Below are 24,674 nucleotides of genomic sequence, written 5' to 3'. Positions count from 1 at the left end.
TACCCGTTTCCACACTAACTTTGAGATTTATAAAAACTAAACTTGGCGTAAAGCCCCACACATTCTCACTCCAGCCTTAGCCTGTGTGTACGCAAGTTTCCACTCAGTTTTGCAAACTGGTGGCACCCAGCGTCAAAGAATTGCTACTGTTCCTGTGTGGTCTCCCGTTCGTTTTTAGATTCACATCCCTGATGCAGCTTTATCAAATACACTGAAATGAACTGTGTATCGTTTATAAATTTAAGGCATCTGATTGTAATCAACCTATAACTATATAATGGTGCACAGAATGGCCAAACTATTCCAAATACCATAGCTGTTTTAGCGTTGTTACTCTCAGTACACCACTCAGAGGATGTTAACCCACTGTATCTGAGCGTGGAATCACAGCTCTACAGCAGCTGACTGGAAAGCGGTACAGCAGGCTGTGTCGAGAGTGCAGAGGATTATCGGGATACAGCATCTATCCTGGAGAACATTTAAAGCACACGCTATCTCAGCCATGAGGCAAAGTCTATTTGAACTTCTTCTATTTGTAAAATGCTTCAGATCCTTTCCTGCACAGACCTCAAGGTTCAGAAACAGTTTCATCCCAAGAGCTTTAAACGCACTCAATCATTCCATCAAGTTCTCCCGGTAGAACTGTTTGTACTTAGAATTACAATTACCTCACTGTAAACTTTATGAATCATTTGCACTATCTGCACTATATGTACATGTATAATGTACTTATGCTTTTATATTGTATTTTTTTCATTGTTTTGTATTGTATTATTATTATTTTTATTATTTTATATGAAAATAAGTTTATGGAGGATTTGCATATTGAATCTCATTGTACCATACAATAACAATAAAGGAATTCAATTCAATTCAATAGAAGAGAGCGCATATTTACAGATGATGACGACTAGCTTCGAAGTTGATTTAGATTTCCAAGAGCTATCTTCTTGGAGCTCTTGATATCATTTTTAAGATGAAATGCATTAAAATGTGTAATTACATTATACAGATGCATTTTAATTTTATTTCAATAATGTATACTGTTAATAATTAAATGTGTGGGTATGGTGGTGCTGTGATAGCAATGAGCTGGTGCCCCATCCAGGGATTGATCCTGCCAAACGCTGTATGCTCATTGGGACTGGTGTGACCTTGGATGGTTAGATGGATGGATAGATGGAATAATTAAACATGTACTATGAAGATATTTCAGTGTTCCTTAAAAGTTTTGAAGAATCACCGATCAAAGCTTACAGATGGATTGACATCCATATCTATGATACAAGTTGATGACCCTCAGAGGGTTGTTAAGTATTCAACTGAAGTTGGGACACCTGTGCAAATTGTTTACTTCATCTTGCAATTCTTAATTTACTTTAATTGCTGCAGAACAGCTGCAGATTATAACCTGTTAGGTCTTCCCTGAAGAAGGCTCATTTGTAATAATCTGAAATTTTATTTTTTCCAGTTTTTTCTAACCTAAACTTGAATGGACTCCTGTCTGCACAAGATATTTCCATCAAACCAAACACCACTCACTTTGTTTTGTGTTTATTTTGTGGAGCAACACCTACCATTAAATGGACTTCACCCTTGTAACGTTTCTATCTAGCCTGGAATCTTCCTTGAGGAATATGGTATAACTAAGCAATAATTAGCATTGTTTTAAAATATGATGAGGTCCAAGGAGCTTCTAATGAATATGAGGTTAGTTAATAACTTTTATTCAGGGATGAAGTGCTTAAATGCAGACTTATGTTCACTCCTGTCTGGCCTTTTGAGCTTGCTCTCTCTCTCATTTTTCCTGAGCAATGTGCCATCAGTGATTCTTTAGCCTAGGGTAGTCAAATATGGTGATATCTTCTTTCTGTGTTGCTCTTATCCCTTTTTATTAACATATCTTGATGCAAATATGTAATTCCTACCAAATTCATTTAAAAACACCACTTAGCAAAATGTCTTTGCTGCAAGTGACATGACCTAGTGTTATATTTATAGTCTCATGTATACAGAGTAAAGAGAAAAGGAGACAGGACTGCTCCTTGTGGTGCTCCAGTGTTGCTCACATCCATATCAGATACACAGTCCTTGAGCCTCACAAACTGCAGTTTGCCTGATGGATAGTCCATTATTGAGGACACCATAGGCTCATCCACCTGCATACCTCTGAGCTTACATCTTAGCAGACATGCCTGGATGGTAATGAAGGTGCTGCAGAAATTAAAAATCATAATCCTCATGGGGCGGTCTGCTTTGTCCAGGTGAGAATAAGCCTTGTGGTGCAGAGAGGCAATTGCATTGTCCACTCCAATCTTTCTCTAATTGACAAACTGCACTGGGTCCAGGTGGTCTACCACAAGAGGACTCATATAGTCCAGGGCCTTAACTTTGAATACCAGTATAAAATTTAATAATTTTCTTAAAATGCTAGGAAAAAAATATGTGGTCAGACAGCTGATAAAACTCCAGGGGGCCATTGACTTAAGAAAAAATAATGACAGCAAGTCATATGGACGTCTGCCTGTTTTTGAGTGAATGTATTTAGCTAAATTCACACATTTCCCATGTTGGTTAGAGGCTGTGTGACCACAGAAGTATGACTTAATGGGTGTTGTTAGTGTGTTCATTCATGTATATTTGTAGAATCTCTCATTCATAAGTAGTTTAGTGACTGTATCTGATCATTCTTACACCTTCTTACACCTCTGGTGAAGAATATGCCTTCATCATAAAGACCTTACAATGCTTTTGAAATCTGTGATTGTTTCACCTAACAGAACCCTTTCAACATTTCAAGATATACTGTGGTCCAAATAATCACCTACTCCTGTCAAACCTGGTAGTTTAAACTCAGATTACGTAAAATGAGCAAATTTGGTTCTGCTTAGATTTTGGGCTGACTTGTCTTCAGGGTGTACTTTGCATGCGGGAATCTCCCCAGGGGGTACCAGTTTCCTCCCACAGTTCAAAGGCATACTTTCAGATTAATTGGTGGTGCTAAACTGTCATTTTGATCGATGACAATGAATGAAAATGCATACCTTGCAGCTTTAACCATTGCACTTAAAAACAGACATTTCCAAAATTCAAAAAGATCCTGATCTGACATTTGAATGGTTTGCCTTTTTCCAATTAATGCATTTAATTGTAAGGAGACTTTATAAGCTATACTTTTCTTTGTCAGTTTCCTTATCCATGAATATAATAATTCTTAAGATATGAGTGATCTGAAAGGCTCTGCTGAGTTTTCTTTGACACTCAGATGGTTATTTTCAGACTGGACACTAAATGTGCGTGTGTTTGCCCTGCAATGGACTGGTGCCCTGGGCCGGGGTTTGCTCCTGCCTTGCGCCCTGTGCTAGCTGGGATAGGCTCCAGCATCCCTAGCGACCCAGGTCTGGATTAAGCAGGTTAGAAAATGACTGACTGACAACTCTAAAAGGAAGCCTGATTGAGCATCTCCACAAAGAAGAAAAATTGCTCAGGTGACATTAATGATATTTAGGCTGCCAGAAATTAAATACATAATTTGTGACATGCCAGTAAATTAGCACATAGTGTCAACTAATGTAAAGGTAGGTAGAATCAAACATAACAATCTTTACCAGAGGAATTTTAGACAAACACATACTGTTTAACAAAACATGTCATTTGTTGTACTTGTACATTTATTCAGCCATTACAACATTAGTAGTACAAGATGTCTGATTCCCTTCAATCATCTTTTCTTTTCCCAAACTCGTGTTTTCAATTTTGCTATTCCACAGGAAGCCAGAGCCTGACCTGGCAGCATGGGGTACAAAACAGAAGCCAGCAATGTCCAGTTCATTCTAGGATACACTTCAGTACACACAGCACTCAGCCTTATCTGTGGATCTTTGGGATGCCAGAGGAGAACACAACACTTAGTGAAAGGCTACACAAATTTATTACAAGTTGTGAAACAGAAGTGCTAACAGAGACCCCCGCCCCTTTACTGCCATGCACTCACTGCCACTAAGTTCATTTTTTGTTGTTTTTGAATTATTGGCACAAATTAAATGTTACATTGTTTTCTGAGTGAATATGGATTCTTTGATCAAAATGCTTCATCACATATGGAAGTCCTTTTTGTTTATTCATTCCAAATTCTTCTTTGTAAATCTGCTTATTCTTCCACAGAACAATGTTTTTTGGTTCAGTTTGCATTAAGCTTCTGCCAGCTAAATTCCAAATCAAATTAGAATATTTACAAAAGTGAATTACTAATCTAATAGTAATGCTGGTTACTGACTCTCTTGTATTTTATTTGACAGAGCCTATGTTAAATTTCGCTATTTGATCTGAATGGGAATAGATTTGGGAATACATTTGATCCTTTTAGATGGGCTTATAACTGATAAAACAGGGAAGAATCAATGGAATCAATGTTGCTTATATGTCTGGGAATGAAAAATCAACTGAAATGTAAATCATTGAATATAAAGCATATCAAATAGAGAAGTGCAGTACTGGACAAAGGAATACTGTCTGCTATTAGCTGCTACCTACTTAAATGTTTAGCCTGTTGGAGTTTTAAAGAATGTCGATTCCCTTTTTTTCTTTTTGCTGTTTTTATGTTTGTTGACAATACTGCTAATATTCTATATATCCATGGCTCAATTCAAATACAAACTTGACATTTACAAAAGCCCTCTAATCGAATTAATAACTGTAGTCAAAGTGGAGTCACTAGCACCACAAAGTTTTCCTTTCACAAGACAACATGTCCAAATAATACAGGAGACATACTGGTCTGATATCTACATCTTTTAGTTTCAGCTAGCAGCACGTGACAGGGGTATCATCTACCAGAAGCAATTACAATGTTTGCCTCACCATCAGACAAAAGCAGCAAACAGTCAGATTCAAAACATGTGCATTTTAGGTCCTCAAATAAGTAGATGCAGATAGTTCTTATTCTCTACAAAATTTTATTAGAGATCTGCAATTTACAGATGAGCTCACAATGAATAAGACGATTGAGACGATTTTGACTTTTATTTTAAATAGAACTCTATTAACTGAGGTTCACAATGAGTATTTTTCCCAGAATGATTAAACCACAATGTTATATGATGAAGCTTCTTTTTTATACAGAAATTATATTTTGGTATATCAGTAGAAACAAATGCAAATTACTTACCATAATAACTCACTTGACGTATTTTTAGAAGAACGTCTCCTTTCCAGCTTCCACTTTCTGCTTCCATTACGCTCTACGTGTGAATTTGCTTCTTCCCATTTTTCTAAAGGCGCTGGTATATTAACTGGAAACAAGCAGTGAACACAAAAAACATTTTTTAAAGACTAATACATATTTGAACAGATACTTTGGCTCACTCCTTAACCGTCATCAATGTTTATTAAATGCGTGTTGCACTTGAATAAGGTGAAGCTAAGGCACTTCCATATTAAGTGGTTGCCTCCAGTTTTACTCCTGTATGTTACCAATGCATTTCACATAACCACTGATGCCATTACTCTGCTTGATTCTGCCCTGTTGGTCCTAGTTCTCACTCAAATGTTTTGGTGGAATTTCGACTTGCTGCTTCACATATCACTGCAATCCAGGACAAGTGATTATCATCAGCAGCAGACTACACAAAAACAAGTGAAAGCCAGCCGAGATGTAGGATGAGAAAATTGCTTGTTTAATAAAAATTTTGAAGCTGGGGACAAAAAATACGAATGGCCTGCATGAAATACCAGTAAATATGGAACATGCTTTTGTACTTTCCAGTCACATGAGCTGCTCAGTTTCACTGACCACACAATTATTGGATATGTCAATTGCATAAAATTCAGTGTAACTACTAACAATCTGGAAGTACAGTAAAACCAACTGTTTGACAGTATGACGCGACATACACAGTCAATAAGGATTGATATTAATTAATACAGTAGTAGGCATACAGAACTCCATGGTGCACAATGTACTAATAAAATATATAGACACCTATCCAACAGAAAAAGACACGTTCACTCAGTTTTTGTTTGGTCAGACTCGTCACTACTACTTCATCAGTCCATTCATTCATTTTCCACTGTTTATCTGAAGCCGGGTTATGAGGGCAACAGTCTTAGCAGTGAAATCCATGTGTCCTTTTCCCCAGCACAATTGCCAACTCGTATTGTGGGATCCCAAGGTGTTCCCAGGCCATCTGGGAAGTGTAATCCTCCCAGTGAGCCCTGGGCTTTCCCCGGGGTCTCCTTCCAACTGGTCATGCCCGTAAAACCTCCACAGGGACGTGTCCAGCTGGCATCCATATCAGATGCAGAAACCACCTCAATTGGCTCCTCTCGATGCAAAGGGTCAGTGGCTCTACTCCTAGATGTCTGTGCTTCTCACCCTATCTCTAAGGAAGAGTCAAGCCACCTGACAGAAAAATTTCATTTTGGCTGCTTGTACTTACAATCTCATTCTTTTGGTCATTACCTAAAGCTCGTGACCATAAGTAAGGGTAGGGAAATAGTTAGACTGGCAAAACAAGAGCTTCACCTTTGACTCAGCTTCTTATTCACAACTACCAACACGCTTTGAAGACCACATAACTGTGCTCGCCGCCCAAATTTGTCTGTCAATCTCACCATCCTACCTCACACTCAGTCACAAACCATCCCAATGCTGGACTTAACACCCAGATGAAGCCAGTAGGATCACGTCATCTGCAAAAAGCAGTGATGTAATTCTAAGGCCACCAAACTGGACCCCCTCTCCTCCCTGGCTGTGCCTTGGTATCCTGTCCATGAAAAATCACAAACAGGACAGAAAACAAAGCAGAACCATGACAGAGACCCACACCCTCTGGAAACATCCCTGATGCTTCTCTGAGTATGTGGACAAAGCTCTCACTGTAATTAAAAAGAGACTAAATAGCCCTTATTAGGCGCTGCGGAACCCCATACTCTCTCAGCACCCCCAATATAATACGTCAAGGAACGCAGTCATATGCCTTCTGTCAGTCCACAAAATGGTCTGCCACTCCAGAGGCACAGCTCCCAATGACGCATTGAAAAGGTTGACAGTTATGACAGGCCAACAATGTCCAGAGCCTTCAACATTTCTGGGTGGGTCTAATCCACACCCATGGTCTTGCCACTGTGGATCTGCTTAACTACCTCAGTGACCTCCCTCAGGTAAATGGAAGTTAATCCTCCAACAGCTTGTGGCTCTGCCTCCTCTAAAGAGGGCGTGCCCATCAGGTTTAGGAGCTCCTCAAAGTGTTCTTTCCTTTCCAAGACAACATTTTCAGTCTGGATCAGCACTTCTCCACCCTTGTTGAGAACTGCCTGGGTGAATCCCTGCCTTCCCTTTCTGAATCGCCTGATGGTTTGCCAGAACCTCTTTGGGTCCTAATTGGCAGTCACTTTCCATTCACTTTCCCTTTCCACACCCGAGTTTTTGCTTCTCTGTCCTCCAAGGCTGCAGTCCTTCTGGCCTGTTGGCATTTCCCTGCTGCTTTGGGAGTCTCCCGTGCTAACCATACATAGAAGGCCTCCTTTTTCAGCCTGAGGCATCCCTCACCTCTGGTGTCCACCACTGGGTCTTTGGGTTGCTACCTCAACAGGTACCCATGACCATCAGACTCTTGCTCCATTAGCTGCTGTTCCATATTAAAGTTTCATCACAGAACTCAAGGGGTTTTAAGCAATTTTATTGCACATACTGTATGGTATAAACTGAGGGCCTTTGTTTTAGAACATTTCTTTTTCTTTGTTTCATTTCTTCTTTTGTTTCTGGTCAACAGTACTATGATTTCTTATCTCAGTGACTCTTGTTAAGTGGCATTTAAACATTTTTCTCAGTGTGATTCAATGAAGTGTTGCTCACTATGCTGATGTGTGACATTAGGAAATGCTAAGCCCAATCAATATTTAAAAACACCTGTGAACAGAGCCAGTCACCATTAATAAAACATTATATTATTCTCACCGGAATCCAGGGATATTCTCTCTGGTGTTCGGGAACTGTGTACACTTTGTTCAATGTCTACTTTGATCAATTCGGTCTCTTCAGTTTTCCTTCGGTGAGATGGTCCTTTTGACCCTTCGCTTCTCAAACTCAGTTCATTTTTTTTGCATTTTGTTTGATTTTTGACCGTTGGTTCACTCAAATCTAGCAGATCTAAGCCTGGTGAAAGCACTGTGAAGGCAATTAAAAAAGCAAAGATAAAAAACAAAGCAAATGAAAAATAGTGGTATTGAGGCATAGTGGACAGTATTGCTGCTTCACAGTTGCATGGGAATGGGTTTGATTTTTGATCATATCATTGTCAGTTCAAATTTGTGTTCTTATCCAAGTGGACTCTCAGAGACTTAACATTAACTGGACAAGCATAAATGGGTGTGTGTAAGTGACCTATGATGAACTGTCATCCCATCCAGGGTTGGTTCCTGCCTTGCATCAGGTCCCCATGACCCTGTAAGGGAAAAAAGGGTTTGTTAAAATTGATGGATTGATGGATGGATGGATATTTATATACATCTAAGTGCTCTTTTTACTGTAACTTTGGGCACACTTCATAGACTCAGACATACACTTGGCATTTTCACATAAAGATGAACATGAAAGAACAAGTTAAGCCTATTAAAAACATAATAAAAAGAATAAATGCTACAAATGATACAAATACTTTACAGCAGAATTTTACTTAACTGAAACCACCTCATTGGCATTTTGTTTCTTATGATCAGACAGTTAAGGAATAATAAAGGTTGCTGAAATGTGCCCAGTCTGATAAAAATATATATATTAAACAAATTTGACAGAATCTGCCAACAAAACAATGTGAGGTTGTGAAGTAGGAGGCAAACAAAGTGATCAGCAGCAAGCCCAGCCATAGTGTTATTAAACTTCTTTTCCAGATATCTCTGCTTAGTTTCAAAATGCTTGAGGGATTTCTGTAAAGTTTATAAATGTAGTACTAAAAATGGAGGAAAGAAATGATATCTTCTGCTTTTATTAATCCTCAGGTACAACAAAGCATGGGATTTCAAGTTGAGCCCTGGGGCTCCCGTATGGCAGGTTTTTGTTTAAAATAAAATCTTTTTTTAATGCTTCATTAGTTAAGCAAGACAGTATTTATTTTTCCTCTGTGTTTTCTTGTGTCAAACCAGACTTCACAAACTAGTTATAGTTCTGAACTGGAGTCTCAAATATAAGAAAATGAGTGTGAGGCCTACTAAAATCACCAAAAAAGTAGGGGCACAACCTTACCATCCTGTCTGCCTAGTACGACCCAAACATGGTGAGCTGGCAAAATAACAAGAAATGTTCCAAGATACAGCAAAATCCCCAAACGAAAGAAGTTGACCATAAACCTCTAGCTTGCATACAGATGGGCAAACAATTAATCTTTGTGAATTAAGGGTTATTAACAAAAATCAAAAAATTCAATTAAATGCTCGAAGGGTCAAAAATAGCCAACAGAAGTTGTCAAAAAGGCAATCTTCCAGCAAACAAGTCTCAAATACATTAGTAAACACAATCCTGCAAGAGGTCAGGGAAACCAGGAGAATCCCTAAGTAAATAGTAATACTTCTAAAGAACATCAAACAAATGCAAAGATCCCCTGGCTGGGTCTCTCACTTAAACTGCCAGAAAAAGCAGAGGGAGGACCCAGCAGTGGTGATGTCAGGGCGGCCTCGCCTCCTGGGGCTCTACCCACAAAATACATGGAATGGAGGAACACTTAAAAAGGTAGTACTTACTTGGAAAGACTCATAAAAAATATTAAAAAAAATGATTAATTTCAAAATGTCAACAAAACATAACTTCAGACTGTTACATAACATTTATGCTGAATAATTGCTGAATGAAGCAAGAATTTATGTGTGTTGTACTGGGATGAAGTCATTCCTTTTATCTTGCTGTTTAATATTTTTTTTAATGTTCATGTTATTGAAGCCATTACCTGATAATAATAAACGAGTGGATAACACTGAAGTAGCTGCCTCCCTTTAACACTCCATGTCTTTGGCACTTGTGCCTCCTCTGAGTTGTCAATATTCAGATACAATTAACAGCAAACTCATTTTAAACATCAAATTAAAAAGAGAGTTAAGCCAGTGGCACATTACGCAAGCATTTTAAATTGCAGTAGCTTGATCATGTTAGTTTGAGAATGTTGCTGACACATTATGATTCTTCAACACAGTTTAAAATTTCCAAAGTATGATGATCTCACTGCATTCTGACTGTTAATTGATGTGCAGGTTGACAGCCCTGGTGCCTAAACAAATGCTTTTCAGGTATGACCTTTCTTTTTCCATTCTGTTGTGGTACAACAGACATGAGACATCAGACAGACAAGCCTCTTTTCTGTTTGTGTAGTCAAAACCACCCATTTTGCTTCTTTACGCGCAGCAGCATTATATGCATTGTACTTACTGTTGAGTTCTCACTGGTTATGAGTTCTCACATTCAAAAGAGCCCACCCTGCAACATAAGATGTAGTGAGAGGCACAGGTCTGACTGAAATGCTAGGGATGTTACGCTACACAGCTGGTGGTCACAGGCACACCCCACAACTTGCTAAGATTCTGTGAATGAAGACTATAATTGGAAATTGCTAAAAAAAAAGTTAGGCAGTGTAAGCAGTTTATTTTAGCTGTGAATCTCACACGACTGCACTTTTCTAACTGCAAAATAAGAAAAGGAAAAAAGTCTGCTGATTAAACAAGGAGATCAACTATAGGTAAAAGGAATCACTGATTGTAAAAAGTTATTGAAACTAAAACCTGCTTTCGACCCCCAGAACTGAACCTAAAAATCCCCACAAAATAATTTTTTTTTTGGGTCAGCTTTACTGTACTGTTTCATTTGTTCTTCTTTCAGTAGCTGTCTTCGTGAAAATCCTTTTAGTTTCACCATTCACAATATATTGTGTGTGAATGAAAGTTATTTATATGTTCATGTTTCTAGAAACAATCACAAAAAATGTTTGGGGTACATAACTGTGTGTGTTACTCAACTGCAGCAAAAGCAGATCTAATTTTGTCTACATTTATGCAATTTGGGGGGAATCTTTTGTTCTCATTGCAGAAAGAAAATTATTAACTCAAGCTTTATTGTGAAGGACTTGGCAATTTCAGACAGATTGGACACATTTTTTGTTAGTTGAATGTAGTAATTTCTAGACTCCCTTTTGGCCTACTTCAGCAAAATCAAGGAATATGCAAATTAAATGTAAATCCATGTAGAATGCAATTAAAGAAATAAGGTAAATGTTGGAAGCTGCTGTGTGCATTGTGAGATAGGTGGCGCCCATTGTTGGCCCTATGCTCAGGTTTGCCTCCAGACATCATGGGAGACACTAACTCGTCCCTGCTGCCAAAGCTCTATTCTCCTTAGATTTGTTAGCACATCATAATATACTTATTATCAACAGCAGTGGCAGTGTAGTTGTGCATGCAATTAAAGTCAACTTGTTAACACATTAACTACACTGTAATAAATCAGAATCAAACTGTGGTTAAAAAGGGGTTATTATGGAAATGCATTGTCATAATGTATGGGAGACAAGAGAAATAAAGCGTTATTATAACTAAGTGAGAAGAAAAAACAGACCACATCAAAATTTGAGACAAACATGAAGAAATCCTCTACCGCACTGGACCTTGTGAGTGCTTGAGGTTAATCCAAACCCTGAATGCTCAACTCCAGATATAGGCATTTTCGAAAGGTAGAACTACAGTGCTGTACCGTGTTAGCCATTATGGATGTAGCGAGAAGCTAAGCAAAATGACACCATCTTGCCTGAAGACGGGAACTGAGTTTCCTTGAAAGCTTGCATATCATAGTCTTTCTAGTTAGGCAACAAATGGTAGAAGATATGAATTTGTATGCTACAGTAGTTAGATGCACTCGCACATCAAATCTGGAACACATCAGAGGCACGTAATCTTGGGTAAAACCATTACTGAGCTAATTAATGGTGAAAGACATACTGATGGTAAAACTTTACAAAGAAAGCCCACTGCGCCTGCTGACAGTGGTCATTAGTTCATAAAGACACTAAGGAGCTATCTATCCATAACAAATATGAAATAAAATGTACAAAGATTTTTTAAAACACAAAATAATGTATTACAGAAAGAGAGATGTACAGATATTTATCATTAGTTAATCTTACATCATTTTGTCCAAGACAAAAATATCACAAGACTAATGGCACCTGCTTACATCCAGCATTACTGCTTGCAAAAGACTGCGTTCATAGCTAAAATGGCTCAGATGGGTTGGTTCATTTTGTGCATTCACCTAAAGTTTTTGGTTGTGTCAATGACGACACATATTTTTTTGGACCTTCCCAGTAGTATGCAAACACAATTTGTGACAACAGCACACCCAGTTGTAAATGCTCTCTTTTGGCTTTTTCCCTATAGTTTGACACAATAAAGTGTGTATCACTTCTTAACAAAATAGAGATAGGAAACCTTCAAGTGCCTGTTGATGATTGCTGTATATACTCAACATGTCCACGATATTAAATACATAAAGTGAGTGCCCTGTCAGTGACACCCTAATGCGTGCAGACAGTGCTGTTTAAAAGGTATACAAGCACCAGTAGACTTTATGTGTGTAATATAAAGGGAGAATGTCAGGAACATACAGTAAAGTGGCTATAAATATACAATAATTCTGGGGCCAGACACACCTGTATGAATAAATCAGAAACTGCAATCCTTCCGGGCTTTTAGAGACCAATAGAGGCTGACATACTTTGAACAGAGTAGCATTTAATTAGTTAATTAATAACAACAAGTGGTGCTAAAAAAGGCACATTAGAACATATAATCCATTGTACAGTACATTGTTATACAAGTGACATGACATTGAATAATCTAGTTGACCTTAACTCCTCACAAAAGCAAGAAGGTTAATTTCCTGGGAGTTACATGTTACATAGTCATGGTTTAGAAATTCATTGCCAGGTAGGATCAATCTAATTTTTTTTTGGATTCACACAGATGGAAAATGATTTGACAGAACTATTGTCAACGAAAAAGGCTGGTGATGGTGAAATAATTGTGTTGGGTATATTTTCATGGCACCCTTTGGGTCCCTGGACATAAGCAAGACAATATGTGAATGTAGTAGAATTTATGAACATTGCTGTCAATCAAGTACATACCTTCATTGCAAAAACATTTTGATGAACAGACTGTAGATGCACCTTGTAGTTTTCCCAGTCATAAGGCTAAACACGTCTTAAATTGGTTCCAGCATCAAGAAAATGAAGTCAGGCTAATGCAGTGGCCTAAATTGCTACCAGAGCTCAAACCATTCAAGAATCAGTCACCCACATCTAGAGGAATAATACTGTGCTTCAAGTAGCTGTTTGAGCTAAAAAGCAATGAGGATGCTACCATTCAAGTGGAGCTCCTTAGGAGCTAGTGAAGCTGGATGGGCCATTTTTGCAGAGGAAGTCCCCTTTTAACTCAGCTTGTTAAGATGGTTGTGCTATAATACAAAGGCCCCATTGTAGAAGATAAGCAGCGCTGTGAAGGGGAATTGTTCTGAGCAAACTCTTTTCCAGTGACAGGTTGGTTGAATTTCACACAAGAAATCAATTGCAACCCAGTAATCTAGGCACTGGGCTACCATCCATGGATACAGCCAAGAGCACATTACCACCCAGGCCACAGCCATTATGACACACTGCTTGTACAGTTTAATCAATATAAAACACAACAGGCCCTCCGGTAAGAAGTTTGTTTTAATTATCTTTGTTAATCTGAAGCACTGAAGAGCCTGTGCTAGAAAAAGCACAAATAGGGAAGAGATTTAAGGATGATCATTCTTTGGAATTTTTCAAGATGATCAGTTCATGTACAGTATCAAGAAAAGCAGGACCTTAACAAATCAGCACATTTTAAGGACACACGTTTTGGTTCCATATCTCCAGGAAATGACTGAATATTTCTGCACTAATGGGAAGTTCATTTGGGGCTGGTATGCCTGGAGGTCATACAAATTATTTAAATGAAATCACTTAATTTTAAAGAAATGTCAAAGCACATTGACTACTGTATAAATATAATTTTTCCTCTTGTATTTTGCTATACAACAAGGATATCAGCAGAAGCATCCAAAGTAAGCTATCAAAATAATTAAAGATTACCAGCAGTGCACTACCATTTCTAGTAATTCTTAATTTGTTTTTTGAGTGATTAGCAGAACTCAGCATCTATTGAGGGTCAATAAAGCAACATCTTTGACTCTCATTATATATAATTCTTTATATACTGTATTTAGATATTAGCAACATTTATTTTGTAATACAGTATGTATGCTAAAAGGTCAATGTAGAGAACATAAAATAAAATAAAATAACTATGTTCAGATTGTGGAAATCAAGGAACAAAGGATCATTTTCTGTCTTTTTTGCTCTTTAGACTCTTGTCTTGTTTTGATTCTTGTCACCTCTCAAAATAATTTTTCATTTTCACTTTCTTTCATCCAAGGCCTCTCACATTGACTTCTTTTGCACTTGTGCACATTTCATTCTGATTCACCATAATTTGCTCTTTGTTCTTTCCATCCAGCAATAAAGAATGCCAAAATATAATAAGCACAAACTACTTATTTCAGTGGTGTCAGTTTAAAATTATACAACAATGCAGGTTGCGGAACAATGCTCTAAATGCCAACATTAATTGTAAAAGAAAATTAATGGTTCTGTGAAAACAAAAAGAAAGCTACTGATGCAAAATGATAATGTAATCTAAAGAAAAGTCCCCTGCTTCAAGTGATCTTTTAATTAAAAAACAATAATCTGGAAAAAGAGCTTTGTTATGGTCCACAGAGCCACTGTTAGTGGCACCATTGCTGAAACCCTTTCTCAGGAGCACCTGAGCGCAACCAGTTTCTCTCCCCTCTGGCGTTGTTCTCTACACAACACACCCTACTGAATTCAGGTCCATGTCACATGCAGACTGTGAGAAGCAGCTGTCTGAGTTAGTCGAACTCCATTGGCTCAAGTCATTTGTTGGCCTTATGACTTCTTCGCAGTAGACTCATTTCATTTGAGTTCTGGTACAAGAGTTCGTAGTCAAAACATTATTGATGGAACATGACAGGAAAGACCGTTTGCTTTCCAACTGTTTCTCTTAGTCAGCACTGCTTTGGCAAGAACCCAAAGGATGGGTCTGTATCGAAGGAGTGACAGTTTATAGGAGTGACATAACAAAGGAGTGAAACCACACATATAAATTTCAAAGGAGTGACAATCATCCAACCAATCATCCAAGTGGTATGTGAGGCAACAACGATTTTTTTGGCGAGCATACTTTCAGTTGTGTGGTGTAGGTGAATGTCACTCCTTTAATATGGTATTTATGTCACTCCTTTGTTATGTCACTCCTATGAAGTTTGAATGGGACCACAAAGGACACATTAGCCACCTATTTTTAGCATCTCTTACAGGGGATTCCCAGGAGGAATTCTCAAGACATGCTAGTTAAGGTGCTTTAAGTTCCTATTGATCTGCAGCAACATTTATGACACCCTCAACCTATTGATTCTTTTAGGTAAAAAGTAATTTAGATCTTTTATGAGGTAACTGATCTGTGGGTAATTAATAGCTCTGGTTGTTCCTATAATCAGACATACAGATGAGAATGTTGGCAGTCCTTTAAAACAAAACGTCTGCTCAGAAATCTAGGCCATGACTTCAGTAACACAGACTGATACAACACTTGCAGAAGTAGTGCTGCATCGGGCCAAGTCAATATGCAGAACAATGACACCTCAACCAGGAATGACATGTGCTGTGTGATTGGTAGAAGTTTAACATAATGAAGGCCTCCATTTAATAGCACATGTTATGCTGAAGCTATGCTCTATTCAAATTTTGTGTTGTTGCTGCTGATTTTTTTTTTTTACTATTTATTAATAAACAAGGTAGAAATGTTAGATCGAATATTCTAATTTTGGAATGCTTATTTTTGCTGCTACTGCTGTATGTTGTATTGCATGTGCGCAAGTAGTATACAACTTTTAATTTTCTGTATAAAACCGAATGATGCAAGCAGAATATTTGTAAACATAAATATAACAATTAGGAAAAACAATTTAATTAGAAAATAATTTTACTAAAGTTGGACAAGGACATCTGAATATAAATGAGCCTGGATTTTAAAGTCCAGCAGTCACAGATTTTACCCTAAATAATATGTTCCCTGTTCCATATGGAGGAAGATCTCAGTGGCCGAAGGCATGCTAAGCAGTGACTTGGACTCCATCTCAAACCCTGTATTGTAATGCTTTAAATTTAAAGTTGTATAATTTTGAATTTAACCTCCATACCAGCTTAGTTACCTACTACAAAAACATGACCCTACAGTTTACTGCATCGGAGAGGCTATTAATGCCATTATTTACTATACAATACATAGCACAATAGTTGGCCAGTGACCATTTGGAATCACACATTTGTGATTTATACTGCATTACTTAGTGAGTAATGGCTCAAATAGACCTGCAGCGATAAATCAAGAAATAACCCTCATGACTAGTTCATTTAGTATGGTATACTCACAAAAGAAAAGATTTCAAGAAAAAAGATAATGAAGACTGCTTATATTAGAAAAATAGGGTGGAGTGGCAGCTCTGAGGCTAAGGAGCTGTGCCAGCAGTCGGAAGGTTGCCAGTTCAGATCCTGTAAATGCCAGAAGTGACTCTACTCCATTGGGCCCTTGAGCAAGGCCTTTAACCTGCAATTGCTTTGTGCTGGGTATGGCATTAATCTGTGTCCAACCCTGCAAGTCCTCCAATCTACAGGGAAAACATAGAGATTGGTGGCAAGATTGGCACTCCAGCCACCATAAAAAACCTCACACTGTTCCAGTGTGGTGCTGAGGTATCACCTGCTGCATTCGGGTCCCAATCCAGGTGGTTCAGTGTGTGGAGCAACATGCTATCAGCGCATACTCCCAACCTCTCTATATTAGAAAAAGATTGTGAACCACCAGGGCTTCTTTATTTAGAGCAATTTGTTGCCAGTAAGGAAGGGATGACCAATGGAAGTAAACAAAAACAATTATACAATAAAAGGAAAACAATAATTGCATTGCCTTTCTGAGCCTACAGAAATAGATTTTGTGCCATTGTGTACTGTAACTGTTGGGGTGGCTACCCACTTAACCTGAGTAATATTGTCATAATTCATGTGTTAATAGTTTTGTTTATCATGAATTTATTTTTAACACTTTCCAGTAATAATGTCATAGGCTTAACTAGTTTTTATACATGTCAGTTGATACAATGCCAAGTACTGCTAGGCCCTAGCTTTGTGTGACATCATTTGTGGTGGCTATTTAAGGTCAAGCCATATATTTAAAGGTGTCTACAGTTTGTTTATAATAAGAGAAAGACTCTGCTCGAGAATTTGCTTTCTAAAGCATTATATATTTTAGACAATAAAGATTATTATCTTCAATGATGAATTTGTTTTGGCTGCCTAATCATTTTTTTTAATATTATCTTTACAGATTCTCTGTCACGCCATTCAGTCTTCACCATCTTGATAAGTTCACCTCAGTCAGACTGATACAGACCAAGGCAAGCATCACAAGATAAAAACTCCTTCTATCATCTCCCATTCTCCATCTCTCTTTCTCTGCATGTCCTGGCATCTCTTCAGCTCAGCCGTTGCCAACTACAACTCTCACAGCTTCAAGCTCGGTGGAGCAACAACCACAAGGGGCTTTTCAGCTCCATCCAGCACCCACTTCTGTGTTGAATTCCTGAACCACTTTCTGGGTAAGAAATGCTTTGCGAAACTCTTTGGGATGTCTTATTAGAACTCCTCCTGGTGGCCTCAGGTATCCCTGAACTCTTGCACCCCAATACATACTAAAAGTAAAAGGCAACTCCACTGAAGCCTGTCTACCATAATATACATAGCAGGAGGCCATGTTCAATGTAAAGGAGTTCTCTACTCCCATGTGTTGAACTGGGGGACTCCTAAAACACTTCATATCATCCTTTGTTGTCTTGTATCTGTCCTATATCTATTTCTGTGCATTAAATAGTATAAGTGTAATTGGAAGCACATCCTATAACAACCACTGGAAAGAAATCATTCAGTCTTTTCTTCTCTCTTTTACTTGAAGTGCTGGACCCTACTACTTCTATTTCCTTACATATTCTGTAGGAAAGGTTGCTTACAAATTGGATTTGGAATTTTTTGTTCCATTCTAGCTCTGTGTTCTCATATTTTTTAAATTAGCATTTATTTAGTTAGTTATCCTTGTACTTTTGTTTTTTTACATGATTAACCCTTTTGAATATTTTTATGACAATTTACATTCTCAGCCATTTTTCATTATTTGGAAATTTTTGGTTAAAAGAGTGGAAAGTAGCCCATTGTATAAAAAGGATGATCTGCTGAATCTTATGAACTATAGGCCAATAAGCTTAATATGTTTCATGGGTAAATTATTATAAACAATTATTAGCAAAATGACTGGGTATCACATGGCAAGAACAGGTGTATTAGCAAATAGTCTGCCAGGCTTCAGATGGGGAACGTTATGTTTTACTAAAATGCTGTAATTCTATGAGAAAGCAACAAAAGTTTATAATAGCAGAAGTGCATATGATATTTATCTGGATTTACAGATGGCTTTGGTAAGGTACCACATGAGAAAATCATAATCAAACACAAATTAAGTGGAAGTTTAAAGCAAAGCCTGTAGTTAGGTCCAAAATTTGGGTGAAACACCACAAACAAAATATTATTGTTATAACTACAGGGAAGATAAGATTTGGAGTGACCAGGAGAATGATGTGAAAATAAAACAGGTCAAAACCGGGAGATCAAAAGACAATTGTGTGTCAAGGGGATAATGAAGACCAAGAAATAAAGTCAAGGATGTAAGCAAAAGACTGATACATAAACAGATGAACCACAAAGATTTTTAACAAGTGACAGAATCGTTTTTTTGTAATCTAGCTCGGATAAGGAAAGATGTGCCTGGAGACCTTCTGTATTTCTTGTGTTGCGAGGACCCAGCCATAACAACCATTGCATGTCCTAACAATGTGTGCCCAACAGTGTGGCAAAATGCACAATTGCCTGTAACAGAACAATTCCTATCAATTACAGTGAGGAACTATATATAATTGATCTGGATGTGAATGCAAATAACAAGCTGGGTAAGTCTGCAGATGATGTAGGACCAATTGAATCATTACAAAGTGACCTGGACACCACACCTGTACTGGGCAAATGTTAGAGTTTTGAAACTTTAAGGTAACCCTTGTGAGAAGGAGTCATTGTGAACTCCTCACTATCTACATCCACACAATGTTCAGAAGTGATTAAGAAGCCTTATAGGATGTTAGGTTGTACAGCACAATGTGAGGTGTACAAGTCAAGTGAGGTTATGCTTAAGTTATATAACAAACTAGTGAGGCCTCAGTGGGAGTTATGTGTACATTTCTGGTCTCCATATTATAAAAAAGTAATAACAACACTAGAGAAAGTCCAGAGGAGAGCGACTTGGTGCTGGACTGAGGCATATGAGCTTTGAAAAGAGATAGAAGGAGCTGAACCTTTTCATTCTAAGCAAATAGGGATTAATAGGTGAAATGACTGAATTAGTACAGTGGATATCAGCTTTTGCCTTAAAATGAGTTCTTCAAAAAGAAGGTGGAAACACTGCTAGGAATTTGTAAGTAGTGTGGTAGAGAGTGGGACTCTTACTTTCAAAACTTGATGTGATGTTACATTGGAGAAATTAAGGGAAGAGATGTGACAAGCTTGAGAAGAATGGCTTTTCTTGTCAAACTTGTTCTAATGTTCTAACACACAATTTAACAAATGTAATAAATATGCAGCAGCGATTAACCTTTAATAGTATATGAAAAGCCCTGCTCTCTCTCTCTAGCCTCAGGTACTCTTACCCCTCTGTTTTCCTTTCAGTTTAGCCCTCGCTGGGCTCATCTCTCGACTCGAGCCTCAATGGGGATCTGGCAGGGAGAAAGTAAGGTTGCATTCTGCTGGCTTGGGAATGCATTGTATCCTTGTGCTCATTTTTAGCCTTAAAGTGAAAGAGAATGACAGCTGCCTGTGTTGCCTGCCCTCCTTTGTACATAGCAAAACCTGACGTTCCTCTCTGTGGGTTTCCTACTTCCATCTAACTGTCAAGAGTCCCTTGAGTTTTCTCTTCTGGGACATTTTTTATATTAATAGGGCTTACTTGCCCAGCAATCCCTGTGTTCTGAACTGACATGTAGACAGGCACTTCAACTGCCAGTTTGGACTTCTGTTTTTTAAATGGCCTCAGTTTGTCTTTTGCCAATTTAGGGTCCATTTTTTCCTCTGGCTACCTTCTGACAGCTGGGCAACACATTACTGTGCATTCAGCTTATTGTTCATTTTATTTGTATTCTGACTTGATGCCATAGTGCCAGACTTAATTAGCAATACCTTTTTCTATATTTATATTATTATTTTAGCAAACCTTGCTGTCCTGTATTGCTTACTCTTTTTTGTAGTCTGCTTTGAAAAACAGTTTGTAATGTTCTCTGTTAAAGGTGATATGTAAAATTGTTTGATTGATTTATAGCTTTCAACCTTTTTGGGATTTCTACAATTAATTCTGAGAATCTCTCAAAACAAAACATTTCATTTTCCATGACAAGAAAGAATTGATTGTAGAGATCTGCACTTTGAATTGTGCCTCTATCTAAGATGTCAAAAAATATTATTCATCCATCTGTAGCAGGAACAACTCTAGACAGTCCACAAGTCCACACAAGGAATCGCTTGGCAATATTTTAATTGTTGGCACACCTAACAGAGTATATTTAGAATAAAAAAAAGTCCACATGAACAAGGAAAGAGCATGCAAACTCAACGCATAACATGTAAAATAACAGTTTCACACACACTCAAATGAATTTAGTGGGGTAGGGGGCTGAAGCCTATCCCAGCAGCAAAGGGTGCAAGCTAGGGGTCCATCACAGGACCCACTTGGGTATATACTGGGCCAATCTGCAATGGGCAGCTAATCAAATCTGCATATTTTTCATGGAATGCGGAGGGAAAAACCATGCAAGTAAGAGGGCGAGGATATGCAAACTCCTCACAGGCAGCCCAGAATGCTGCATCTATGAGGTGTCAGTGCTATGCAGGTAAATTAAATACAGGCTTACTACAATGATTTCTTTATGCTAACTATAAGAATTTCTTTAACTGAAAGGGAAAGTGCAGTCAATATGTATTAGATTGCTAGGGTTAACTCATAAGCAGCAGAATGTAAGGGGAAAAGTTACAGAAGATATCAAAGAATGTCAGCTGCAATTCCTTTTATTCCACATAGTTTTGAGTATAGAAAGAAATCAGTCCATCCATCAATTTAGACTGAATAGCCTGTTGCAGCACTGATGAATAGCAAGCATTTCCAAATGGGTTGACTGTCCAAATTCCCTTCTGCACACACTTACACTGAAGTGCAACATGTCCTTTTACTTTGGAAGGAACCGAAGGTCCACCAGGAAACACAGAGAAACATGGGAAGGCTATGCCAACTCATGCAATCCTTTGCAATTAGGGTCCAGATGTTCTGAGATGGCACTACAAGCTGCTAAGCCATTGTATCATTCAGTGGGTGACAAGCATAATTGAAAGTAATTTTCCTATTCTTGTAGTTAATTATGGTTGAACTCATAATATTATATTGTGTTTTATCAAAATTAAGGATGCCCACTGACTATTGTGACTGCACTAATTTGTTTGCCTATGCTTTAAATGCATTATTAGTTATTATTAAGTTAAAACAGTTTGGACAACTCACCTGCTGTATTCGACGTTACTGCCCTTGGAGTACCATCACATTTAGTTTCACACAAAAAATCGTCTATGGAGGGGCTCAGAAGGGGTCTGCTTTCCTGCTGTTCATTCACCAGCTGGAACCAAAATCAAATAAAATCATTACAAAACAAAGTAGATGGAATACGAGACCAAAAAGCCCCCAAGAAATAAAGCTGCAAATATTCAATAAAGGTCCGTTCTCTGGAGACATTAATATAATGAAACACCTCCATTTCCCATTCAGTACCTGTAACACATTTCATAAATCGCTGAGCTGTTAAACAAAGGTTGAAAAACAGGGAAATAATTGCCATTTTGGTTGATGCAGCTAAATTAATCCATAAGAGGTTTTAATGAACAGTGACTTGCACATTGAAGGAGTTAGTATGGAGAATAAGAGATATTAGTAAAGTGATATGATTACATTAGTACTCATGCCCTATAGTATAATTTAAAAATAACACCACAGACACTTTAAAAAGGAAGAGACTAGGCGGAGTGGTGGCTCTGGGGGATCTGCACTGGCAATCGAAAGGTTGCTGATTCAAATTCCAAAAGGGACTCTGTTCTGTTGGGCCCTTGAGCAAGGCCCTTAACCTGCAATTGCTGAGCACTTTGAGCTGAGAGAAAAGCGCTATATCAATGCAAAGAATTTTTTTTTGCCCAATGCATTGCACAGCACGCTACATTCCAAGGCCAGATCTTGGTTAAGTCCCAAGCACTGTTTGTATGAGCCTGACTGAGTCAATAAAACTCTGCCCTCCAGTTAGTAAAGCAGATGTGAATGAATTGCACTCTGTGCAGTATACCTATATGTATAAAGTAATTTTAGATGAGACAATGAGATTGTACACTTGATACTTTTATAATTTTTGCTTGTCTGTTGTACCTGGCATTCTATTAGGCAAGTCTCTGAAATAGTGCTAATCATACTAAAACAATTACCTATACTTCTACTACACTTTTCAATTAAATATTTTTCAACATAGGGACACACAACTTTATTTATCTGTAATTTTCTTGTATTTGATATTGTTTGTATACACTTTGTGATTCTGGGCTTAGAGGGCCACTGCAGATTTCCAACTAATCAATACACTTTTGTTAGGACTTATCTTTATATTAAACATACTGTTACTTGCTGCTATTACTGTTTCATTCAGTAGAAGGGTGTGTTTGCGCTTTATCTTTCAGTTATATTATGGTATTAGGTATGGTTGTGGCTGAAATTGTGCTAACCTCCCCTTCATGTGTGCAAAGTGTCATCTTTTAGCTTGGGATGGAATTAGTATGTACAGTATTAGTAGGTACGTTAAGGACTAAGAAACTATTACATACAAAGAAATAAATGTAATTTAAGACCTTTCTAATGAGCACCCTGGTGGATAGTTAGCTGCTCCTCTTTACATTCTTCCTGCCCTGCTCTTGGGTAATTGTCAACATCAGGAAAGTCAAGAAAAGAAAATGAATTAAGAATTAAATTAAAAGAGTATTTAAAATTATGGTAGAAATCATTTTATATATTTTATAAAAGCAGAACAGACACTTAAGCGTGTTTCTGACTACAAGAAAAATACCATCCACCTAAATAAGAGGTTTAACCAAAAGCTGGAATGAGTCACTGATTATGTGATTAGCCTTCAGCCAATTGGGTCTCTCAGAACTGAGCTTGAAGAATATTGGTCTTGTCACACACATGCGAATAGGAGGCAGCTAAAGGGCTTGAGTAATTGTAATACCACAGCAGATCAATTGGGCAGCAGGATGTGCTGACTGTTTTCCTCAGTTCCTTGCAGACTATTCCCGGGAAATCCCACCAGGTTCCAGCACCCTTGGATGATATCACTTCCTATACGGGCCTTTAAAGCTGCCTGCTTACAGTACCTCCAGTTTGACAGTTCTGTTTTGGACTCGATCTTGTGAACATCTCTGTTCAATTATTTAAAATTTTTGCAGCCAGGATACAATATATGGGTGGCTGCCCCAAACCTTTATGCTGTCTGGAGTGTATTACTTGTTACAGTGTAAATTAAATTACTTTATTATTGAGAATCCATTGCTTAAATAGACCTAGAAACCAAAACAAACTGCTATAGAGAAATGTTCACTTACACTAGTCCACAATACCAAGCTAACAAAAGAGGAATTGTGCCAAAGATTAGTCACCAGTGATGCACTGCTTCAGTTCTCTATTCAGTACTGATTTGTGCCTTGTGCCTGCTGCTGCCAAAATAGGCTTCTGTCCACCTGACACTCTGTGATATTAATGTTTTATGTTATTAAACGATGAAAAAAGTAACTAAATCAGGTATGTGATTACCAGCTCTAAGCATCAGGTGCTAGATCAAACTGGACATTGGTCGCTTTGGGAAAACATTAATAAGCATAGCAAAGTAATATTTCAGACCAGAAAGTAATGGATCTAGTGACCAAAGTTCTCCAGACAGAGCAGCCTGCTTCAAAATTCAATTTAATTTTGTATTAGAAACAATCATATATCTGTTAGACTAGACTTTAAGCCATGACATTACTAATTTGATCCAAACTATCAGCTCACTGCAAGACTATGAACGGGTTGGATAATGGATAGATAGTGAATGAAATTATGAACACTCTCTGGGCAAAACAATTAAACAAACAAACAAATAAATAAACAAATGTAAACATTCACCTTGATGTGAAGTGAATTTGGTGAAACAAAATGTTTTCCACAGACGTGTCCCCTTGTTCCCTATCTAGTTTTAGGGTGTGACATCTTTTGTGGAGAAATTACCTGTTCTCCATAGCAAAAAGATGATCTATGACAGCCTCCTTTCAACATCC

At 37.9% G+C, this 24,674-nt stretch overlaps 1 protein-coding gene across 2 annotated transcripts in view; it reads right to left on the bottom strand.

The window, feature by feature from the left end:
• Window positions 1-24,674, bottom strand: part of pex5la (peroxisomal biogenesis factor 5-like a) — a 332,752-nt gene that overhangs the window by 145,659 nt on the left and 162,419 nt on the right. For both annotated transcript variants that reach the window (XM_039758562.1, XM_039758552.1), the window contains 3 exons: window positions 21,835-21,946; window positions 7,958-8,167; window positions 5,168-5,291 (listed from right to left, as the gene is read on the bottom strand). In XM_039758562.1, coding sequence (XP_039614496.1) covers window positions 5,168-5,291; window positions 7,958-8,167; window positions 21,835-21,946 — 446 coding nt within the window. The remainder of the gene's footprint in view (window positions 1-5,167; window positions 5,292-7,957; window positions 8,168-21,834; window positions 21,947-24,674) is intronic.

This window comes from Polypterus senegalus, chromosome 1 (genome assembly GCF_016835505.1).
Source record: "Polypterus senegalus isolate Bchr_013 chromosome 1, ASM1683550v1, whole genome shotgun sequence".
NCBI lineage: Eukaryota > Metazoa > Chordata > Cladistia > Polypteriformes > Polypteridae > Polypterus > Polypterus senegalus.
Note: the sequence above shows the minus strand (reverse complement) of the source record. Positions and strands in the feature narration are given on the sequence as shown.